Source organism: Apodemus sylvaticus, chromosome 3 (genome assembly GCF_947179515.1).
Source record: "Apodemus sylvaticus chromosome 3, mApoSyl1.1, whole genome shotgun sequence".
Taxonomy (NCBI): domain Eukaryota; kingdom Metazoa; phylum Chordata; class Mammalia; order Rodentia; family Muridae; genus Apodemus; species Apodemus sylvaticus.
Genome location: NC_067474.1, coordinates 67,003,551 through 67,024,562, shown reverse-complemented (window position 1 = coordinate 67,024,562; position 21,012 = coordinate 67,003,551). Strand labels below are relative to the sequence as shown.

The 21,012-nt window shown below is 45.9% G+C and overlaps 1 protein-coding gene across 4 annotated transcripts in view; it reads right to left on the bottom strand.

The window, feature by feature from the left end:
- Window positions 1-20,786, bottom strand: part of Slc44a1 (solute carrier family 44 member 1) — a 193,842-nt gene extending 173,056 nt beyond the window's left edge. For 2 of the 4 annotated variants that reach the window (XM_052176499.1, XM_052176498.1), the window contains exons 1-2: window positions 20,674-20,784; window positions 18,440-18,691 (exon numbers count right to left, since the gene is read on the bottom strand). In XM_052176499.1, coding sequence (XP_052032459.1) covers window positions 18,440-18,688 — 249 coding nt within the window. In that variant the 5' untranslated portion in view covers window positions 18,689-18,691; window positions 20,674-20,784. Of the gene's footprint in view, window positions 1-16,829; window positions 16,930-18,439; window positions 18,692-20,673 lie in introns of those variants that run through there. The other 2 variants (XM_052176497.1, XM_052176500.1) reach the window with 2 other exon arrangements.
- Between the last annotated feature and the right edge of the window lie 226 nt (window positions 20,787-21,012).

Below are 21,012 nucleotides of genomic sequence, written 5' to 3'. Positions count from 1 at the left end.
GATAGGGAGTTACAGGCCAGCCTAGATTATGTAGTAAATGATTCTCAATACTTATATACCAAATGATAACATTATTGTACATAAAGAGACAGACAGGTCCAGAAACAATACTGGGTGACCAGTATTTTCAGTATATCACTCTAATGAGGGAAGTGGGGAAATAAGTCAAGCAGAAAGAGCCTGAAAACCAGAGCTTGGAGAATTCGGAGTTAGTCAACTAGGTGAACACTGAGAAGCCAATTAGTCATGCGTGCAAAGACAACCAAACAAAGAGCAGAACAAGACAACATTTACCCCCGAGGACAACAAATCACCAAATCCTCCATGATTCAGCTGAGAGCACTTACTTAGTCATGATGTAAGGACTGAACATTAATCCAAAGCCATAACATTCCACAGCAGAACAAGGGTGCCCACAGGAAGGGTGTGCTCAGTCTTCATCTCCCCGAGGGACACTGATGCTGAGAACTGAAGAATGAGGGGGCATCGCACATGCGTGCTAGAGGCAGAGCATGAACTGACCCAAAGGACTCAAAACAATGGCCTCAGGACAGTGGAAGATGGAGGGAGAGAGGCCACATTTCTTGCTTTAAATGACAAGCACATAGAGAGATGGCTCGGCAGACAAGAGCAAGTTCTGATCCCACAGAGAACCTGATTTCTGTTCCAGCACCACATCAGGTGACTCACAACCTCTTGTAACTCCAGCCTCAGGACCTCGACTGCATCTGGCCTCCCTGGGCACCTGCACTCACATACACACACCCCGTCACAGGAGCACACATATAACCACAATTAAAAACAATAAAGTTTTAAAAATAGAAGACAAATACTAAATATGCTTAGTATTTTAAAATGTGTATGTATATAGTCTTTTTCAGATATAGATGATATGCATATAAAATAATATAACATCACTATGTAATTTTTTTAAACAGATCATAAAGAAAAGGGAGTCTAGAACAACAAAAACTGTAGAAGCATGACTTTTTTATATGACAGGTTTTTACATTTAAAATACAAAGAGACATACACATAAAACTTGGCAAACATTCAAGGCTGGTTTCAGTTTGTCATTCTGTGTGACAAAAGTCAGGGCCAACAATAAAGTTACAAGGACATAAGCTCGGCCATGAAACAAGGGTTTCTAATAACTGGGAAAAGAGCTGGCTGCTCCGACAAGAAGCAGTCAGTTCTCAGTGGCTAGAAGAATTTATGCAGAGCCTCAACCAAACTCATTTAGTAGACATGATATAAAATTCACAGCTACCTCAGTGCTAACTCTGTTAGCACCAGCCAGTGTTTGATGTTTGTAGAAAACTTCTATGTGACGGCTTTCTCTGAATAAGCGCCATGCCCAGACAGGACTAGACACTGTTCCTAGGGGAAGCTTGGGCACCTGGTACACCTCTGCTTCCTTCTGCACCATGTCTAACAATACTCACCTCTTGATTATTCACCTAAATATATTTACATGTGGTTCCAAAGAACCTAATATATACCTGGAAGCAGGCAAGGTATAAACCCAGGCAGGAGAGAGAATATGTCTGAGCGGAAGGTGGCAGGAAGATAGACAAGGTGGTATCCAGTGTAAACGGTGGGAAACACTGGGTGCCGGGACTCTGTGGTTCCGTGGCTCAGAATCATTAAGCAGGCACTGTACCCAATATGCCAAAGACTTAGGGACCATGACATGAGCAGTTGAGCTCTTGGTAGTGACAAGACAGAGATCTGTGATCCAGTCAAATGGATAAAAGCAGCAAAGGTGACCAGACTAGTCAACAATAACAACAAATTTTCCCTTTTCTCTTATTTTTTTATTTTCTTGAAGCAAGGTATCACGCACCCCTTCCTCTCCATTCTGTTCCCTCCCGCATACACACACCAGAACGATGCTAAGCTAAGACAGAGATTGAACTCAGGAACCCTGCCGAAGGCCCCTTCTCCTTCCCTCCGCTGTATCCCCTTTAAAGGCATTCAGGAATGGTTACTGTACTGAAACAGTCTGAGGATTGTTTTAATTTCCAAACACATACTGGTACACACATGCAACTCTGGCACACTTGCAGGCTAATGGCTGCTTTTCACTGTATCTGGCTAATGGCGCCAACAGAATCAGGGCCAGCAACAAAAAGTCACATGGACACAGCACTGTCTACTTTCAGAGAAAAGGTCTTGATGTTTAGTTGAGCCCACCGAGCAGCACAAGTCAATAAAGCTCAGCAGAACCAACACACGCGGCCAACTCGCAAGCTCCTTTCTATTTTATGACATTTCTGATTGATGTTTTCTCTTCCACATCTTCTTTCTACTCTGGGAAATTCCTTATTCCTACCCACATCAGAGACAAGTCATTCCTGCCACTCTACTGCTGCCCACCCCGTTGGTGGCACTTCAGACAAAAGTACTGAGGAAATGGCTTCCTCATGTTCTTCTGCATAGTGGGCCAGGAACAGGACATGCTGATAGGGATGGGAAAGGAGAACCACATTCTTAAAACGACTGACACGTGCCAATGTACCTGCTATACCTAGGTTTTGGTGAGGTCCAGAGGGCTCTGTAATATGCTGCTCTTCCCCAAGATCCACTGGCTATAATCAATACCTTCCTTAAGAGTTCATTATTTTAATTTTCAGCTTCCATTCCATTTTCCACAACTGACAAGTTATATTTAATGTTCATATTGGTAAATATCATTAGCATCATAAACTAAGGTTTTAGTCGTCAAACACCCTCACCTCCCTCCACATGCGTGGTAATTTATTACTGGCTGGGGCCCATCTAACATCAAGCCTGCCTTCCACTCATTATAGAATGAGAGAGCTTTGATCAGCAGGTCCCTTCCAGGTGGTATCTGCAAAGTTAATTAGTCAGTATAACTGCCACTAGTGTCTTGGAGGTAAACCTGAAGGAAAGAAGAAAACCCCCGAAGACATACAGCTAGACCCCCACCCCTGCTTTTGGTTTAGATCAGTAGTTCTCAACTCAGGGGAATCAAACTATCCTTTCATGGGGGTCTCCTAAAATCATCAGAAAACAGATATTTATATTATGATTCATAAGAGTAGCAAAATTACAGTTATGAAGTAGTGATGGAAATTTTATAGTTCGGGGGCCATACAACATGAGGAACTGTATTACAGGGTCACAGCATTAGGAAGGTTGAGAACCACTGGCCTAGACACTTCCATAGCAGTTTAGATTCTGAGGCTGTGTAGTTAAGGTTTCTTTTATAACCCACTTGCCATCCATAATTTCCTTGGTGTGATGGTTAGTCTTTATTGCAAACTTCATGGAGTTCAAAATCCCCTGAAAATTAGGTAAAGCACACCTCTGTGTATGCCTGTGAGTTTGCAGAGAAAAGGCCCAGCATGTTTGTGGGGAGCACCTCCCATGGGCTGGTAGTGGAGTAGGGGAAGGCCGGCCAGGGACTTAGATCCCCCTTTCTCCACCTCCGGCCTGCCATGATCTGAACTGCTCTGTTCAGCTTTGCCATACCAGCCATGATGACTGACCCTCTAAAACCTTCCTAATGCTGTGACCTTTAATACAGTTCCTCATGTTGTGGTGATCCCCAACCGTACAATTATTCATAGAAGCCAGACATGGTGGTGCACACCTTTAGGTGCTGAATTCAAGGCCAGCCTGGTCTACAGTGTGAATTCTAGAACAGACAAGACTACACAGAGAAGCCTTGTGCCAAAACATCAAAACATAAAAATTAACCCACTGTTACTTCATAACTGTAATTTTTTTAGTTATGGATCATAATGTAAATATCTGATATATAGTATGATATGCAACTCCCAAAGGGGTCAAGACTCATGGGTTGATAACCACTGCTCTAAAACTATAAGCTCTCAATCATAACCCTCCCACCTCTCTTTAATTTTTCCATCAAAGATATTTTGGTCAATGAAATACATCGAACTCACAGCTGGAAACCTCAAACCACCCAAAGAAGGAACAATGAAGGCAGGGCCATGCTTTCCCATGCCTGTCACCCCAACACACAAGAGCACTGTCAACTCAAGACCAGTGTGAGCAGGAGAGGCTGGCGAGAGTTCAGGTGGTTAAAGACACCTGCCGGACGGATGCAAGCCGGACGACTCCTGAAAGTGGTCTGCCACCCGCACACGTTTAAAAGTTAAAACTGAGGGCTGGAGAGATGGCTCAGCGCTTAAGAGCATGGACTGCTCTTCCAGAGGACCTGGGCTCAATTCCCAGCAACCACATAACCATCTGTAATTCCAGTCCGAGGAGATCCAGCACCCTCTTCTGAGTTCCCTGGGCACCAGGCATGCCTGTGGCACATAGACATACATGAGGCAAGATATCTATACATATAAAATTAAAACAATAAAATGTTTTGTCTGGCATGGTGGCACAGGGCTTTAATCCCAGCACTTGGGAGGGAGAAGCAGGTGGATCTGAATTCAAGATCAGTCCAGTCTACAGAGCCCAGGGTGGCCAACGTATATAGAGAGGATCCTGTTTTGAAAAACAAAACAAAAAAAAAAAAAAAAAAAAAGGAAAATTAAGTTTAACAGAGAAAAGGTATGGGGAGGAAAAGGAAGGAGAGAAGAACTTAAGTGACGTCACATCTAATGTACTCAGACTTTAAAAATCTGTGTGTTAGGGGAGGGAAGCTCTTATCTGACCCAACGAATTTCTTCTTTTAAATTTTTTTTATGTTTTTATTTCACATATACAGGTGTTTTGCTTGCGTGTATGCCCGTGTACCACATGCACACAGTGCCCTTGGAGGAAAGGTCATTGGGTCCCCTGGAGCTGGAGTTACATACAGATGGTGTCAGCTGCCCATGTACGTCCTCTGTAAGACTATGCAGTGCCCTTAACCACTGAGCCATCACCCCAGCCCCTCCAACAACTTCCTTATTGCTTTACCACATCCATCTTTGTTGTTACTCAGGATCATGGAACTGAAAAGCAACATCTCCATCAGGTTTTTCAAAGTGAACTCTACAGATTCAGGATGGATGGTGTAAACAGAAAAGTATTTACAGTATAGATAAGACCAGTGCAGACCAGGGAAGTGGGGGAGGGAATGTCCTTTTACTATGTTAACATGTACTATGACTCCTCAGGGTGGGGCAAGGAGAAGGCTGAGGTAGTAAGGAGTTCTCAGCTTTTCTGATTGCAAACACCTCCGTGGAGGAACACTGCATAAGCCTCCAAAGCCTCCGAAGCCTCCAAACTTCAGGAGCACCTGCGTTAGGGGTGCTCAGGGTGTTCTTGCAGAAGTAATCTGTATCTCTAAGTGAGCCAGACAGAATATGAACAACCCCTACCTGGCAAGAGCCAACACTAAGTAGCAGCACTGGGAGTCTCAGGCTCTGTTGATTCTTAGAAACAAAAGAGAAATAATTGTTTCCACTTGTTCCTGGTTTACTCTCAAATTAAACTGTATTTTACAAAGGTTTAAAGTCCCACCAAACTGGAATTCCACTCACTTTAAAAATGAAGTGCCTTCTTAAACTAGTGTTTCCAAAACTTCCTAATAAAATCTTATTGACCAGTGGCAACTGTCTCAAAACACAAACAATCCAGTAAGCTAAAAAAAAGGAAAAAAAAGAAAAAAATCCAGTAAGCTAAAAAAAATAAATAAATAAATAAGCAGGGATGCTAGAAAGAACCAGGGAGTTCTGGGGGAAATACAAGACCACAGTCATAGTAACAAATCTACTTCCGTGATAAACTTTCTCAGACCTAAGTTCTCAGAAGAAAACACGGAAGTCCCAGGAGGAAATACAGCCACTGGCTCTCAAGTTTTATAAAAGGTACTCACACTGACACTGCTCCAAGTTTTTATACATTACCCAACATACACTTTTTAAAATTTAATATGTAATATATTTTAAATTTATCGGGGGGGAGGGGGGAGAGGGGAGGGAGGGGCAGCAATGCCACAGCACCTGATGGAGGCCAGAAGGCAATCTGCAGGCACTGCTTCTCTCCTCACACCATGTGTGCTTCAGGATATTGTTCACAGGGTCCCTTTACCTGCTCTCAGTGCCCTCCCCCCACATTTTCAAAAGAATAAATAGCACGCTTAATCTCTGAGCTCACATAACAAGAATGGCATATCTAAGGTACAGCCATCCACCTCCTAAGTAGTAATTCTTGATACAAAGTACAGAGAAGATGAAGGAACAGGAAATGCTCTCAGAACTTGGTTTTATACTACCAGGTGGTACTGGGGTAGCTACCCAACCTTTCCCGAGCCTGTTACATCTATAAACTGCAGCTAACTCAGCTACCCACCTTCAATTGAAAATAGGAAATGTGTAACCTAAGCCCTTCAGTCAACATACAGACATAACTGGCAGTCTGAATGTCTGATCCCCATAGGGGAGTGCTATTCTGAAAGGCTGTGGCGCCTGTTAGGCAGAGACTGGTCACTGAGGGTGAGTCACTGAAGGTGGATCTTTGAGGGATAGATAGTGCCTTGCTTCCAGACTGCGATCTTGGATCCATCAAGAGGTAAGCAAGCTATTGTCCAGTTCCCTTTGTGCAAAAAGAGAGAGAGAGAGAGAGAGAGAGAGAGAGAGAGAGAGAGAGAGAGAGAGAGCGCGAGCTGCCCCAGGCTCTGTGCCTTCTCCCACGAGATCTTTATCTCCCAAAACAGTTTCCAAAACAAACCTTTCCTCTGTTAGTGCCTTCCCCAGCCCCTTGGGAACCACCCAGACTTGAAGCTCCTCCCTGCTCATGGTGTAAAGCTGTTCCAAAACCATCAGTTAACTAGATGCACTAGCCAGAGGCGCCAAGAACAGTACCACTTCAACTGAGCCCCAACAAAACTCAACTGTCCTTCCTTACCCCACTTACTAGCCCCATCAAGTCCCAACCTATCAATCACAACTACTTCACGCCAGTCCACAGGCGTTCTGACCGCCAATCAAAACAGGCCCTATCACTTCTCAAGTCCCTATTCAGGCAGGGAAGCCCTTCTCCAGCTCCACAAGGTCTCTTCAGTTTCCTCTGCAGCCTCTGCCTTGCATTTCTCCCCCATATGCAGGTCTTCTGTAAATACCCTGTGGAGGCATTTCCCATCCATTCCCACATGAGCACCCTCCCTTGCCGTCTCTCACCATACTGACGTGCAGGAAGTCACGGCTCTCTCCGCCCGCTCTGGCCCAAGCCTCCTTTCCACTCCTGTTCTTTCTTCCTTCTCCCTTCTCTCACCTCTCAATCCAGGCCAGGTGAAAAGTCACGTTCAGGAAGCCAACTGCTCACCCCTGCTTCCTCACCCCCTCAGCTCCTCAGTGCCAACCTGGAATCTGTCTATTACTCTTAGCACTCATCCCCCAATATTATGGAATATTACTGGATCCAGAGTCCATATTCCAACGTCTCAAATCAGAGACTGCCTTTTTAATGGGAGGATGGGGGACAGGAGGCTTTTCAGTTTACGTTACTATGGAAACTTCTGAGATTTTTTTTAATCATTTGTATAGTTTGACATAAGTCCATGAAGTTACTCTTGTTTCCATCTTCTTCTGGTGAGACCAGCGTACCAATAACCTAAGAAGTCAGCCCAAAGAGTGACCCGGTCTTGGGACTGAAATCCAAGCCTGCAGTCTGGCAGCCCCCATGCTCCTTCCGGTTTATAATGGTGCTCACTGCTCTGGTTCTCACAGGCTCCCGGCGGAGGGATGAAAACCTTGGAAGCAGGCCAGCCACCACTTACCCACTAAGGGAGGATTTAGTGGGCAGTGGCCAAGTCCAAGATACCAAATGCAAATGGACTGTATATTTTAAAAAGGAAGAAAAGGTTTTTTTATCAGAAATATAACAGTTAAACCTGAACTCCTTTGCTATTATAAATAACACAATAGGACCCATGCGATAGCTCAACAGATTAAGGCACCTGCCACCAAGCCTGACAACCCGACTTCAATCTGAGGAGGCCACATGGTAGGGAGGACTGACTCCATAGCTCGTCTCTGACCTCCACATGCATACACTCACCCACAGTAAATAAATAAGCGACCAACGCCAACGCTAAAGCACCTCTGCATGCCACCCGACTACTGTGGATTACTAGGGGAGGTCAAAGACTTTCTGAAATGGCTTTTAGTATGGGTTGTCAAGCAGTACCCCAAGGGGGTACTCCAATTTATTCAGCAAATCAATAAAGTCTATTTGAGTCAAAACCACAGAGGCAATTAATATTATTCTGTTAACTCATATCAAGGTCACTGGCATAAAGGGGTGCCCCCCCTCCTAAAGCCTGAGTCGTAACAAAATTGAACATTTTTACACATTAGCTGTTTACTTCCATTTCCAAAATTTTACTTATTACAGAGCTATATTTGGTGTGCAGAGAGACCACTTTCTATTGTAGGGATATTCTAAATAATATAAATCTTCATACTCACTGGTCCGATAAGAAGGAAAAAAAAACCCTGAAATTAGGCAGGTAAATAAAATACTAAGAGGTACTCTGCTTTCTGGCTCTAATCTTACTTTCTGCTCAATACCACAGCTCTAAAGTTTATCAGGGAGAAGTAGAAAGAAACAGACGGAAAATTAAGTTTCAGGAGTGTTAAAGAGGAAAAATGACTCCTAATCGGACAGAAGCTAGAGTGCAGCAGCAGATGAAAGAATTCTGATGGGTAGGGACGGAAGGGTGAGAGGGTGGGAATGGAAGAAGCTCTTCCAACCTTCAGGCCCTCCTGGGACCATTCTCCGAGGAACCGGAATCAACTATGTAACCATACTCCAACCTCAGGAGTTCTTGACTGAAGCTGTCCTTCTGTCAGCTGAGAAAGGGGCAGCAGGCGTGGTAAAGGAGAAAGGAAGGGGCTTCAGTAGTGGCTACAGCCCTGGCTGCCAAAGATGAGGTAAGAAGGGGATTGTACGAGGTGTCTGTTGGAACTACACTATGAGAAGGATTTCACAGAGAGAAGAGACCAGCAGAGCTACTAGCTGCTACTTTCCTAGGGTTCCTAAGGCTCCTCTCCTTACCCAGTCATCCCTCCACAATGGGCCCTCCCACTTACAGCTGTCCATCCTACTGGTGGGACTTTGCCCCTACCTGACTTAAAGGGAAATTCTGGTTAGTCCACCAGGTATATCCAACCTTCTGACATTGCAACATGTTGTTGCCATCTATAGAGTTCACACTGGAGAACTGCACAATTATCAAACACACACACAAATCTTACAGTGCATTCTGTAAGTTCATGATTTTGTGTGTGCTCCATTCATAGCTATCCTGGGACATGTGTGCTGCAGACTGGACCAACTACTGTGTCTTTTTTTTTTTTTTTCACCCTACTAGACACTATATAGAAATAGGAACTATAACCTTCCCTAATTCCCACCAAGAAAAGCCAGTGGAGATTGTCAGAAAAAGTCCTTCTGGAAAGACACAGCCATCTCCAGATCAGGAAATGGGGCTAACCTAAAACCCCTAACCCCTTTCCTTCCCTAAGACAACAGAAGGGAAAGCAGGGTGTGGCTGCTCATACCAGCAATCCAGGACTCAGAAGGCTGAGGGAGACGTGTGAGTCTGAAGCCAGCCTGAACTACCAGTGGGACAAAGAGACAGAACAGAAACAAGGAAAGAGATACATCCTCACTACTTGCTTTTAGGAGTCATCATGGAGCCACTGAACACACTGAGAACCAACCCCCTCTCCGGACTGAACAGGAAAGAATACATTTTGTTTAATGTTTCCAGCATTTGGATTTAAGGGTGATTTGTTATTTACTTCTTATGGCTACATTACTCTAAGTGACTTACAATGAGGAAACTTGCTCATGTTACCACAGTACCACAAATAAAGCAAGCAATCCCATCTGTTACTTAAGAGTCTGTCCTGAAGGTTACTGCTCTTTTCAATTTTTCTGTCTTCATGCTATTTTCTTTCCTTGACATTATACAAATGTACAGAGGAATAACATGTGCTTTGCATTCATTATAGAGCTGGCAACCTTGAAAATAAGATGAGATGGGGAGATGGGCTCGCCTGTAACGCGCCTGCCTTGTCAGCATCAAAAGCGGAGTTCAACTCCTAAAGCCCAAGTGAAAAGTGTGGAGAGAAGCTGGTGCTGTGACTGGCTCACACCACCAGCCTTTCCCAGCGAGTGAGGACTGACCTGGCCGTGGCTGGCTCACACCACCAGCCTTTCCCAGCGATCGAGGACCGTGTCAAGCACAAAGGCAGACACTGGACACTGTCCACTGGCCTCACCTCGCATTTACACCTTTACATCCTCTACTTTAAATAAAGAAACAAAAAGTAGCAAAAGGGAAGACATTATGTTTTAAGCCAGCCATGAACCACAGGATTTACCACAGCCTGTCCAGTGAAACAGTTGAAATGTGTTGGGACTTCCTCTAAAGAATTTTTCTTAAGAAGAGTCCGTATTGAAATTTAAAGAGTGGAGCTGGTAAAGTAATTTATCTCCACCCACTGGTAGGAAGAATGCATATGCACATTGTTCACAAACGTCCAAGAACCTCTGTGCATCAGTGTCAGCCCAGCAGTGCCCAGCAGGGACACACAGGCAGAAACGATCATCTTTCCATCGGCCCAGGACGGAGGAGAGTCAGCAGCGTTCCATGTGAAGGACCCAGAGTTAACTGACACTGGTCCTATGTGCAGCTCTCTGAGAACCACTGTCCTCTCCACTGAGCACAGTGAAGCAGCTGCAGACAGGAGGTCCAGCTGGGTCACAACAAAATCTTACTTTGGAAGAAGGACATCCAAATTTTATACACTTCTCATGAAGCAATATTCTTCTCTTTTTATTCACCTCACCCGGTTTGTCTTGATCACCTCATCAAAAAATGTTACCGTCGTACTCTGCTTGCAAGCCATATAAAAACAGGTTAGCAGGTCAGACTGTATCCATAGGCTAAGGTAGGCAGACGCACAATCTAGACATCAATAGTGACTATAATTATGTGCTTACTGCTATTACATGGTCAAAGGGAAAAATCCAAGGCAATGGAGAGTTTAATGAGGAGACATGGCCTGCACTGAAGGATCAGAAAAGTCTTCTAAAAAGTGAATTTTAGGATGCAACTGAAGATAACCAGTCAAAGGCCACAGAGAGAGAGGAGCAAGAAGCCTTCTCCACAAGTGAGCATAGGTGGAAAGGCTGTGAGAGTAAGGCATTAGGACCTCCTGATGAATCCTGAGTCTGAGACACTGAGGGGAGGGAGGCTAGAAAGTAGGCACAGAGGGCACCCGTCCATCTTGTTGATGCCAGGAGAATCTAGTCTTCGTCCCCAGAGTAATCAGAACCACTAAATGATTTTAAGTCGGAGAGGATCACAGCCAATCAGCTCAAACTGTTCAAAGATGATTAAGGCCACAATATGGAGAAAGAGGAGATGGCAGCCCAAAAGGTCACAAGGTACTGCCCGGAGATGGCGCTTAGCTAGGAGGGTGGCAGTGAGCCCGGGCAAGATAGAGTGATGGGCCTGGAAGAACAGAAGACGGTCTCTTCGTGACTAAGGCTTCATATCCCCACAACTACTGTTGTCATTCCGTGACTCATGGGATGCGGACAAATCTGGAGTCCAACTCGAGTGTTAAATATGCGAGCTGAGTATCTGCACAATGTTCCAGTCAATCTGTTGCTAGTAACAGGTCAGAAGAGGCTTGTTTCAACGAGGTGATTCAGTCTGGGAACTATCCTCACAGGCTGTAATTGAAACCACTGGGGATGAAACTGCCTAGACAAAGGTGATTCTCTCAATCACCACTGGGTCTCTTCAAAATGTTGATGCCCAGGCAGCACCACTGAACCAGTTAAACCTGAATCTCCAGGAGTGAGCCCCAGGCATTGACAAGTTCTAATGTGTAGTCAAAGTTGAGAATAATTAAGATATAAAGAGCCAACAACCTCACAACATAGTTCTCTGGCCTGACTACTTCATGTTTCTGAGTTGCAGTTTGGATCAACAGAGTAAGAAGAGAGTGATGCTGCTTTATGTCTTGCATCTCTTGCAGTCTATGAAACGCAGCCCGAACCTACAAACCCAAAGAGTTCCTTCTTCCTTGATACTCTAATGAGGAGAGAGCATGGGGCAATGGGGAAGGGGACCAAACCAGTAGCAAAGTGTGTATAGGCAATACTCTTCCCTTGTCCGTAGCATTTTTAAATTACAATGCTAACACATCAGAAAGTATGACCAGGCCTTGTTAAGTCTGCACCGATTCCCTCCCGCTGGATAAGGCCTGAGCACACAATGGCCCTCCCCACTTCCGAACTGCAGGTGGATCAAAGTGGTACATAACTTGGAAATTCTTTGATACAAAGTTGACCTTTTCTTGCAGATTAAAAAAAGAAGAAAAGAAAGTGCATAGCAACTTCAGATTTAGCAACTATGTGTGTGAACACTGAAAAAGCACACAAGGCAGATGCAGAAAATGCTGGCAGAAGTTTTAACCAGTGAATGGGCATCTCTGTTACTATAGCCACTTTCTGAATCTCCAAGTCTCCATTTCTTCAGTTGTAACATGGAAGGTAAAACAATCTGAATTACTACGGACACAAGAACAAAAAAATGACTCTGAAAATAATAACATACTACCTCAATATTATTTCCCAGACAATTCTGACATTAACTTTTAACAAACTGGGAGTCTGTTTGCTAGAGGCAAGAGTTTGCTATGTAGCCCAGACTGGCCTGGATATTTTCACTGCCACTGAATTTGTAGCAAACCTCCAGCCTTCTGAGTGCTTAGATTATAGGCCTGACCACCGACACAGCTTGTCTTACATATTTCTGGCATGATTGTTTATGCTTCTAAATGAAGTTTACTTCCCAGATCATGAACAATTTAGTCTCTGTCAGTGATTCCACTAATCCTTCAATTTCTTTTCTATCACCTGACTTTAAATTCTACAAAGCAGGTGAGAATACAGCATTAGAAAAGTATTATAAGACAGTCAAATAGTACTGAGTAAATACTCCCGATTGTTTTTAAGGCAGCATGGCTAAGCAATTAAGGAATGGCAGTTAAAGATGTCACCCTCAGTTTCAAGGGCTTAGGACATGACAGTTACCAAGAGTTTTCTAAACTGAGGTCCACAACAGGTAGTCTCAACTGGAAAGTCTGTGCGAATGTCTCTCTCTCTCTCTCTCTCTCTCTCTCTCTCTCTCTCTCTCTCTCTCTCTCTCTCTCTCTCTCCCCTCTACTCCCCCCACCCCCTCCCTTTCTGTCTCTCTAGCTTGGTCCAATTCTGAGGTTAGAAGGAGGACGCAGAATCTCAAAGACTTGAGAAATCTCCTTGCCTCTAAAGCACTGCTGTGAGAAATAATGATCTAGCCATTAAGGACAAAGACACAGAGCAATTTGCTAAGTAATCTTTCACAAACTCCCTTCATTTACACAGGTTTGTCAATGGGAAAGTACATTTAATAAATCTGAAGATTTACAAGGGAACTTTGAAGTTTAACATTACAAGAACAGAAATTATGTATAGCAGGTTATAGCAGAAGAAACTAATTATGGACAGATGGGGAGAAATTTTAACACTCTTATGGAGGATAATGCTGTAAACAGAAACTCCAGACTTTGACGCTCCCTTCGAGCAGACTTTTGGGCAAAGAGTATCATGTATTGGGCTTGTTTTGAGCAATTTCCATCAATGTGTAATGGCTATTACATAAGCCAGAGAAAAATTACCCTATGAGTTCTATAAGCACCGGTGTTACCAGACACGTTCCCTAAACATGTCTAATACTGTACAGATTATTTTGCAAATAATTTGCTTCCTTGGCAGTGAAATGCCTCATAGAATATATTTCAATAATTATTTTATTTTTAATTTAATTTTAATTCTCAAAGTGGAATAATTATTTTGATGGGAAATCACGATACCCAGTTATGGCCAAGGGAAAAAAATAGTATCTAGACTACAAAGGATCAAAGTCCAGAAGACCATAAACTAATTTATGAGCATCTGCAACGCAGTAAAAGACTAGGAGGGGAAGAAACGATACTTCGACACCCAGCTCGTGCACAAAAATAAAGTGTACTTTACACACACTGATAAAATCTAGCTTCAAAGTTCCTGGTGATACCTCTGAGTCCCGTATTTTGACTGGCTATTCAGGGTATCATCAGAGCTTGCACGCGGAGTCTTTTAAGATGCTACAGTCACTGCACCGACTAAAGCAAATGCACACACTGAGCGAAATGTCAGGCGAGAAGGAGGAGCGGTGCTCCATCTTACAATCCAGGGGTGCTATGGACAGAAGAGGAATAAATGTGGGCTCCCACGGGAAATGTTAACTTCACAAAGTTGGGGTTTGAGTTCAGGAGAGGATAGTCTGGTGGAATTAGATGATCAAACCATGGAAACTGCATTACACTGATCAGGGTTGGGTTTTCGCAATCAGTGACTTGCTAGCCACGTGTTCAAACTTACGTATGCAGTCCATTCAACAACTGCAGCTGAGCAGCTCTGTAGCTTACAGTGAGGCACTGCATAAATGGAAAGATAAGACGGGGGAGGGAAGCAGATTCTACACTCAAGAAACTCACAGCTCAGTAGAAAGCAGAACCAAACATATTCTGCCTGAAAATACACTCATGACCTCTAAGATCAGCTCAGGAATGCGCAGCTTTGCATCTAGAGAACATTTAAGGTTGTACCCCTATTTTATTTCAACACAACACACATAAACACAAGAGCATTCTAGATGCTTGATGCTTCAGAGCTGAGTGTTAGAAACGTCAGGGGACTGAGAACACTTTAGAAATGAAAATGATGGGGAAGAAAAAATATCTAAAATAGGAAGAAAAAAAAAATGATGGCGAGCCCCTGAACATAAAAACCTGCCTCAATGCTCCACTGAACACTTCAAGTCCCTAACGCTGAACTCAAAGCATGTTGACAACTGCTGATTGGTTACAGAAATCCACAGGGGAGGGGGCGGAAGCACACCCCCAGGTGCATGACAGGAATCTTGTCTGTAGAACATGCAGGAAACAGTGGCTGTGAGAAGGGGGAAGGGGAGAGGAAGCATTCTGTAACACCACAGTGTGGAGGCAGACAACCCCACGACCCCTGCGCATCTACAGTGGCCTTTTGGTGCAGAGCCCATCCCTCCGCACTAGCACGATCTTTCATGCACTGAACAAGCCATCCATACACTATCAATACTTTGCTGTCTTAAAGGCGTTTCACCACCAAATGAGCATGCACAGTAACCCAATTCTGAAAAGAAGGGTAAAGTGAAAGACTCTTTTTGCTGAAAACTCTACATAAACAACTATCAGACGAGCAATGCCCAACTATTAATAGATGGCCACCCCCTGCCTAAATCCCCAACCAGTTGAAAGGTATGTTTTTCTACACCTCTACACGCTAATATGAAAGCCCTGATCCAGCCTTCCTTAACAGCAGCCGCATGGTTTTTCTTTGCTATCCTAACTGAACAAGGTTTAGCTAACTAAACCAGTCAGCCTAAGTACTGGACAAACAGGATCAATGTCTAATAAGCCATAAACATCTTCCACTTGTCTCCAGTTCTAGTTTTTTCTGTGACAGATCTCAGATTTTTCAGAACAAGTATGCAGGTTATTTAAAACTGAGTTATATATAGTCACTTAGCACCAAACACTTCTGTGTCACAGATGCTACATCGCTAGAGGAATTTTCCCCCAAAACTAGCATTTTTTTTCTTTGCCAAGAACCAACCAGTCTTTATTTCTAGAAGCAAGCACATACTTCTCCCCACCACCACCACCACACAAACAAATCACAGACTACTGTTAAATTCTACGCTAATGAAACTGTGGAGAAACATCCCAGGCGTTGTCAGAGCCTATTTTTCATACACCACCACCAGACAGTTTGATGCAGTATTCCTGATTGCTTTTTATCGTATTTGTAAATACACTCACTAATCCACTAAATTAGGTAATTTACAAACAGGTCCTCTCAGTTATTAGTGGCCAGCAGTCAAGTTCTATTACATCTGATCCTTACACAGTTGTCCAAACATTTCCACCCAGGTTAAAGGCTCTGATCGGAAAAAGAAGGCGGCTGGCGAAATTTGGATGGGGGCAGGGTGGCAGCTGAGAGAAATCTCTGCATCTCAGCCCTCAGCGACAACATCCAGCCAGTGCCCACAGAAAAACTAAATTCGGCACCTCTTCCTCCTGTTACACTGGCAACAAAGAGGGAGTTTCCGTAACGCTCCCGTCACCCACCAGGTGCCCAATCTCCTTCCCAGCCCAGTCTCCGCGCTCCCGCAGGGGCCTCGGTGCGCCGAGAAGCCGCGGTGCCCGGGGTCAAGGCACAGAGGGGGGATGGGATGGGTAACGAGCGGGTGGGATCTGTGAAATGGGCCCTGGAAGGGCAACGGGGACCCACTGAGGCATCTGATCCCGGCCAAGGGGACCGCAGGCCGGGGGGAAATGGGCAGCTTATTAAATGGAGCCCAAACTGGAATAAGGTGGAAGAGAGGTGAAGAGCCCAATCTGGGGTGCACCTTCTGGGGACACGGAAAACAGTCTGTGGGTGGCAGACGGGGGGCTCGGCGGAGGTGGGGAGCAGGCAGACGGGCCCCAAGGCGAGGGAAGGGTAAGCCTTCCCCGGCAGATCGGGCGCCCGGGGCACCTCTACCTGCAGACAGGCGGGACGGGCCGCTCAGGTGCGAAAGCGGGGGAGGGAACGCAGCGGGCACTGGGGGCCAGGCACGGAGCGCAGGGATCGGCGGGGACCAGAGGGGCGCAGGGCACCGCAGGGGCGCGGAGGGCACGGCTCCGCGGGCGCTCACAGCGCGGGGTGGCATCCGGGCGGGCGGCCGGGAGGCGGGAGCCCCTCACCTGCGCGGCGGAGGCGGAGCTGCAGCAGCCCATGGCGGGGCCGGAGGAGCCCGGAGGCGGCGCCGGGCGCGCAGCTACGCCCCGGAGCCCCTCGGCATGCGAGCCGGCTGGCGCCCGGGGAGGGCGCGGCCTGGCCCCGCAGGACTCGGCGGCGACGGCAGCGGCGGCGGCGGCAGCAAGAACTCAGGAGGCGGCGCGGTTCGGGGCAGGCGCCGGCCACATCCCCCGGCGGCGGCGGCAGCGGTGGCGGCGGTGGCGGCTGCGCGGCTCCGGCTCCGCTCCTGCTGCTGCAGCTGCTCCCCAGCGGAAAGGGGCGGGCGGCGGCGGCGGCACCTCCCCCTGGCCCCCGCCTCCCACCACCCGCGCCCAGTCCCTCTCCCGCTCCCTCTCCCGGGCTGCAGCCGCCTCCTCCTCGGCGCCGCGCGCGTCTCCCATCAGACTCCCCGCCCCCAGTGCAGCGCCGCGCCGCGCGGACGGCGGGGCGACAGCAGCCAGAACGAGGCCGGGCCCTTGGGCGCGCGCCGGAGCCTGCGCGGCGCCGGGCCCATTTCGCGGTGGCACCGAGGCCGAGCTCTGCCTCGGGGCGAAGAGGGCGTCTGAGGCCGAAGCTCCCGTGGACCCCGCGGGCTCGCAGACGAAATGCTGCCGACTCGTTTCCGGACGCGCGAGGCACGGGGAGGTCACCGAGGGTCGCTCCTTCTCCCGGGTGGGCACGCGACCGAGGTCACTGACCCGAAGCTTTTTAGGGCTCTGGCGACTGCTTGCGTTACCCAGAAGAGAGTACATGCAAAACCTCCCACGGAGAAGGAATGGGTGATGGAAGAGGGGGAAAAAAATAATCTGTTGCACCTGTTCCCATTTTGTTGACGTGGACACTAAGCCTTGAAGGAGGCCGACAAGTGAGAGCACCCAACTGGAAATTGTAGCAAAAGAGCCAGAAATGCGAGGGGAGGTTAGGACTCCAGGCCCCAAGTCAAAGCCATGTTGGATCTTCACTAAACTTTCTAACACAAGGTAGCGTGAGCACACAGATAAACACGCATCAATTCATATTTAAAACATTTACCAAGACAGTCACTATATTACAGTCCAGAAATTTATTGGCACTAAAATTAAACAGGCAATAAAAGGCAAAGTTGCTACTCTCCTATTTAAAAAAAAAAAACTGTATTAATATGCGGTGGGGTAGCAACAAGTTAGACATGCACAACCTTTAAGAAATTTCCTATGCCAGAAAGTCTTTAGAAATAGTGTGAAGTGAGAACAGTTTAAAAATGGCGAGAATAAACAAGGTCATGGTTAACTGTCACGGAAACGTGCCTGTACCTAACACTCATAAACCTTCTGGTCTGATTTCATATTGTCAACGTGTCACAAAGACTGGAAGCGAAAGGTTTCTTTGCAAAGACACCAGAGTGAAACTCCCAGAAATGCTGACAGATTTCAAGGTGACTCAAACTCAAAGGGGAAGGTGATTATATGTGGATGAAAAGGAGAAATCTACACATGGGGCTGGGGTTAGGGAATGCAGTCGGTAGGAGGGGAATGGAATGGAGACCAAAAAAGACAAAAAGACTAAAGAGAAGTCCCTAGTTGGTGTTCTGCATTACCATTTCCTGGGTCTGCGGGTAAGGATGCCTTGTTCCTCCGAACCTCATCTTCCTCTGTGCAGTCCTGATAGCAGGATGGCTGCAGAGTGTTGGTAAGATTAAATAATGTGGGTAAGCAGCAGATAGGTCAGTGAATACGCACTCAGCAGCTACTGGAGAGCCTTGAGTCTTCTGCCGTTTGACTCTTCTTTCCTGGGCACAGGATGAGTGACTTCGAAGTGACTTCCCTCTGGGTAACCATTGGGTCATTCGCTAGAAATGAAGAAATGAAGCATGCATTGCTGTGCGTCCCAATTCTGTTCATAAACTCCTCGGTAAGATTGTAAACTCCCTGAGAACAAGGGGAAGTATTTTCTTCTTTGTATATCTCCCTGTGCTCTCTGGGGTGTGTGTTGAATTATTCAATACAGCCAGGAATAAAAATCCCTCCCTTGAGATTTTCCCTCAAAGCCAGAAAAGGACATCTTGTTTTTAACTGAGGGAGGATGCTGAAATTACAGTCTTAAACAAGAAGCCATCTGTCTTCCTTCTTTATAATCAAGGAAAGAGGAGTTGTCTCTCTTAGCAAGTCAAGATGGGAGCTTTTCTCTCAGATTATAAAAATCTCTGGCTAGCACAGTTGTTCCATGTAGTAGCTCGAGCTTATTTTATCATTGGAATGTAGAAGTAGTTGGATCTGTGGCTGGCCTCGTCAGCGCTTCATAGAACCAACCGTGGTGTGTTTGGTTGTTTGGCTGTTTGTTTGTTTGTTTGTTTCACTGCCATGGATGATAGATGAATAGCCCAGTCTGAGCACACTCCATTGTGCTCCTCCCTTTAAGTAGTGGAACCAGGCCTTCTGAGGTTCTGCAGGGTATTTCATAAACACACTAATTATGTATGCATATGAATGTGATGCTGTAAAATTACACTCTTTCATTAGCAGGAGAGAAACTGAGGGCTCCTAAATTGATATTCAGTACCTTTGAAGAGTAAGTCTCTTTCTCCTCCCCCCTGGTACCCAGAGAAGCCTCCTGGATGCAGGGATTTAGGAGGGCAGAGTGAGGCTCAAGCCAGTGCAGTGCTGAGTTCAGTCTCCCAAACCAGGGGGAAAATGTGATTTAGAGGGAAGCTTTACTGCTCTGTTCTTTTCAGTCTTCCTCATAAACCAGCACACAGCATTCAGTGGAATTAAATTACAGGAAATTCAGAAATGAGGAAACTCTTTTTTTTACCCTAGCCAAAGCTCAGGGCACGGATCTCACTACCTTGAGACATCATGAGGTAAAAGCTCTCTAAAAGGGTGCAGGGTTTTTGTTTTCAGAAACAGGGAGGTTTGATTTTTTTTTTTCGAGTTACATAAGAACACCATCTACACTAACCAGGATAAAATTATAAGGCCTATCAATCTTGATGCTGCAGGGTAAAATCAGATCACCAGCTGAGCCAGCCGGAAATGCTTCCCAATAGTCTAGTATTGCATAATTGGCCGTGTGAGTTCCACGGTTTCCAGACTCAGAGGGAGGCACAGCGCTGGTCACTCACTGAAGGGAAATACAGAACTAATGGTCTTTCCAATGATTTCAGTAAAGCCTGACTCATTGTTCACATGAGGTCAGGCTTAAGGTGGAGGAGGGGAGAATGTCATAAATATAAATGGATTTGTATGTATATGTGAGTGGTGTGTGTGTGTGTGTGTGTGTGTGTGTGTGGACACCCACTCAACCCTCTAATTTAAAAAATGTGGCATTTGTTACATCTGGCTGTGTTACATTCTAACATGCTGTGTTCCCAGCTATCTCCCACAGGAGCACAATCCCTTCAGTTGAGCTCCAGCTCCCAGGTCTGCCTCACCAACCTCGCTAAGAGCATTCACAGATCACCCCTGGGAAATGCTCCTGAATCAAAAACTAATTGTAACCGAAGGCTGTAACTGTTCATTCATTACCAGAGAGCCAAGAGCAGATTCTGTTTGAGACCTCAGAAATGTATTTCAGCTTCTCAGGTAAGTTCAAGAGTGAAAGACCTTCTGGGGACGCTCTCTCCTGAATTTGGACTTAAAAGGGTATCATCGTTCTGACAAGTCTAGAGATTGCTAATTCCTTCGCTCCATAACTCTACCTGCCCACATTGGTAAGTTTATGTTCTTCCAGTGTTACTGTATAACTCTGTCTCAGTACGGTTTTATTGCTATGAACTGACACCATGACCAGGGCAACTCTTATAAGGACAACATTGAATTGGGGCTGGCTTACAGGTTCAGAGGTTCAGTCCTTTTATCATCAAGGTGGGAGCATGGCAGCATCCAGGCAGGCATGGTGCAGGAGGAGCTGAGAGTGCTACATCTTCATCTGAAGGCTGCTAGGAGAATACTGGCTTCCAGGCAGCTAGAACTAGGATCTTAAAGCCCACACCCACAGTGGCACACCTACTCCAACAAGACCACACCTCCTAATAGTGCCACTCCCTGGGCCAAGCATATACCAATATAAACTCTGAATTTCATTTATTGTTTCACTTGGGTTTTTTACTGCAAGATCAGATAACATAGATATGTTCTCTACAAACTATTGACTGTAAACTTTTGTTTAAAG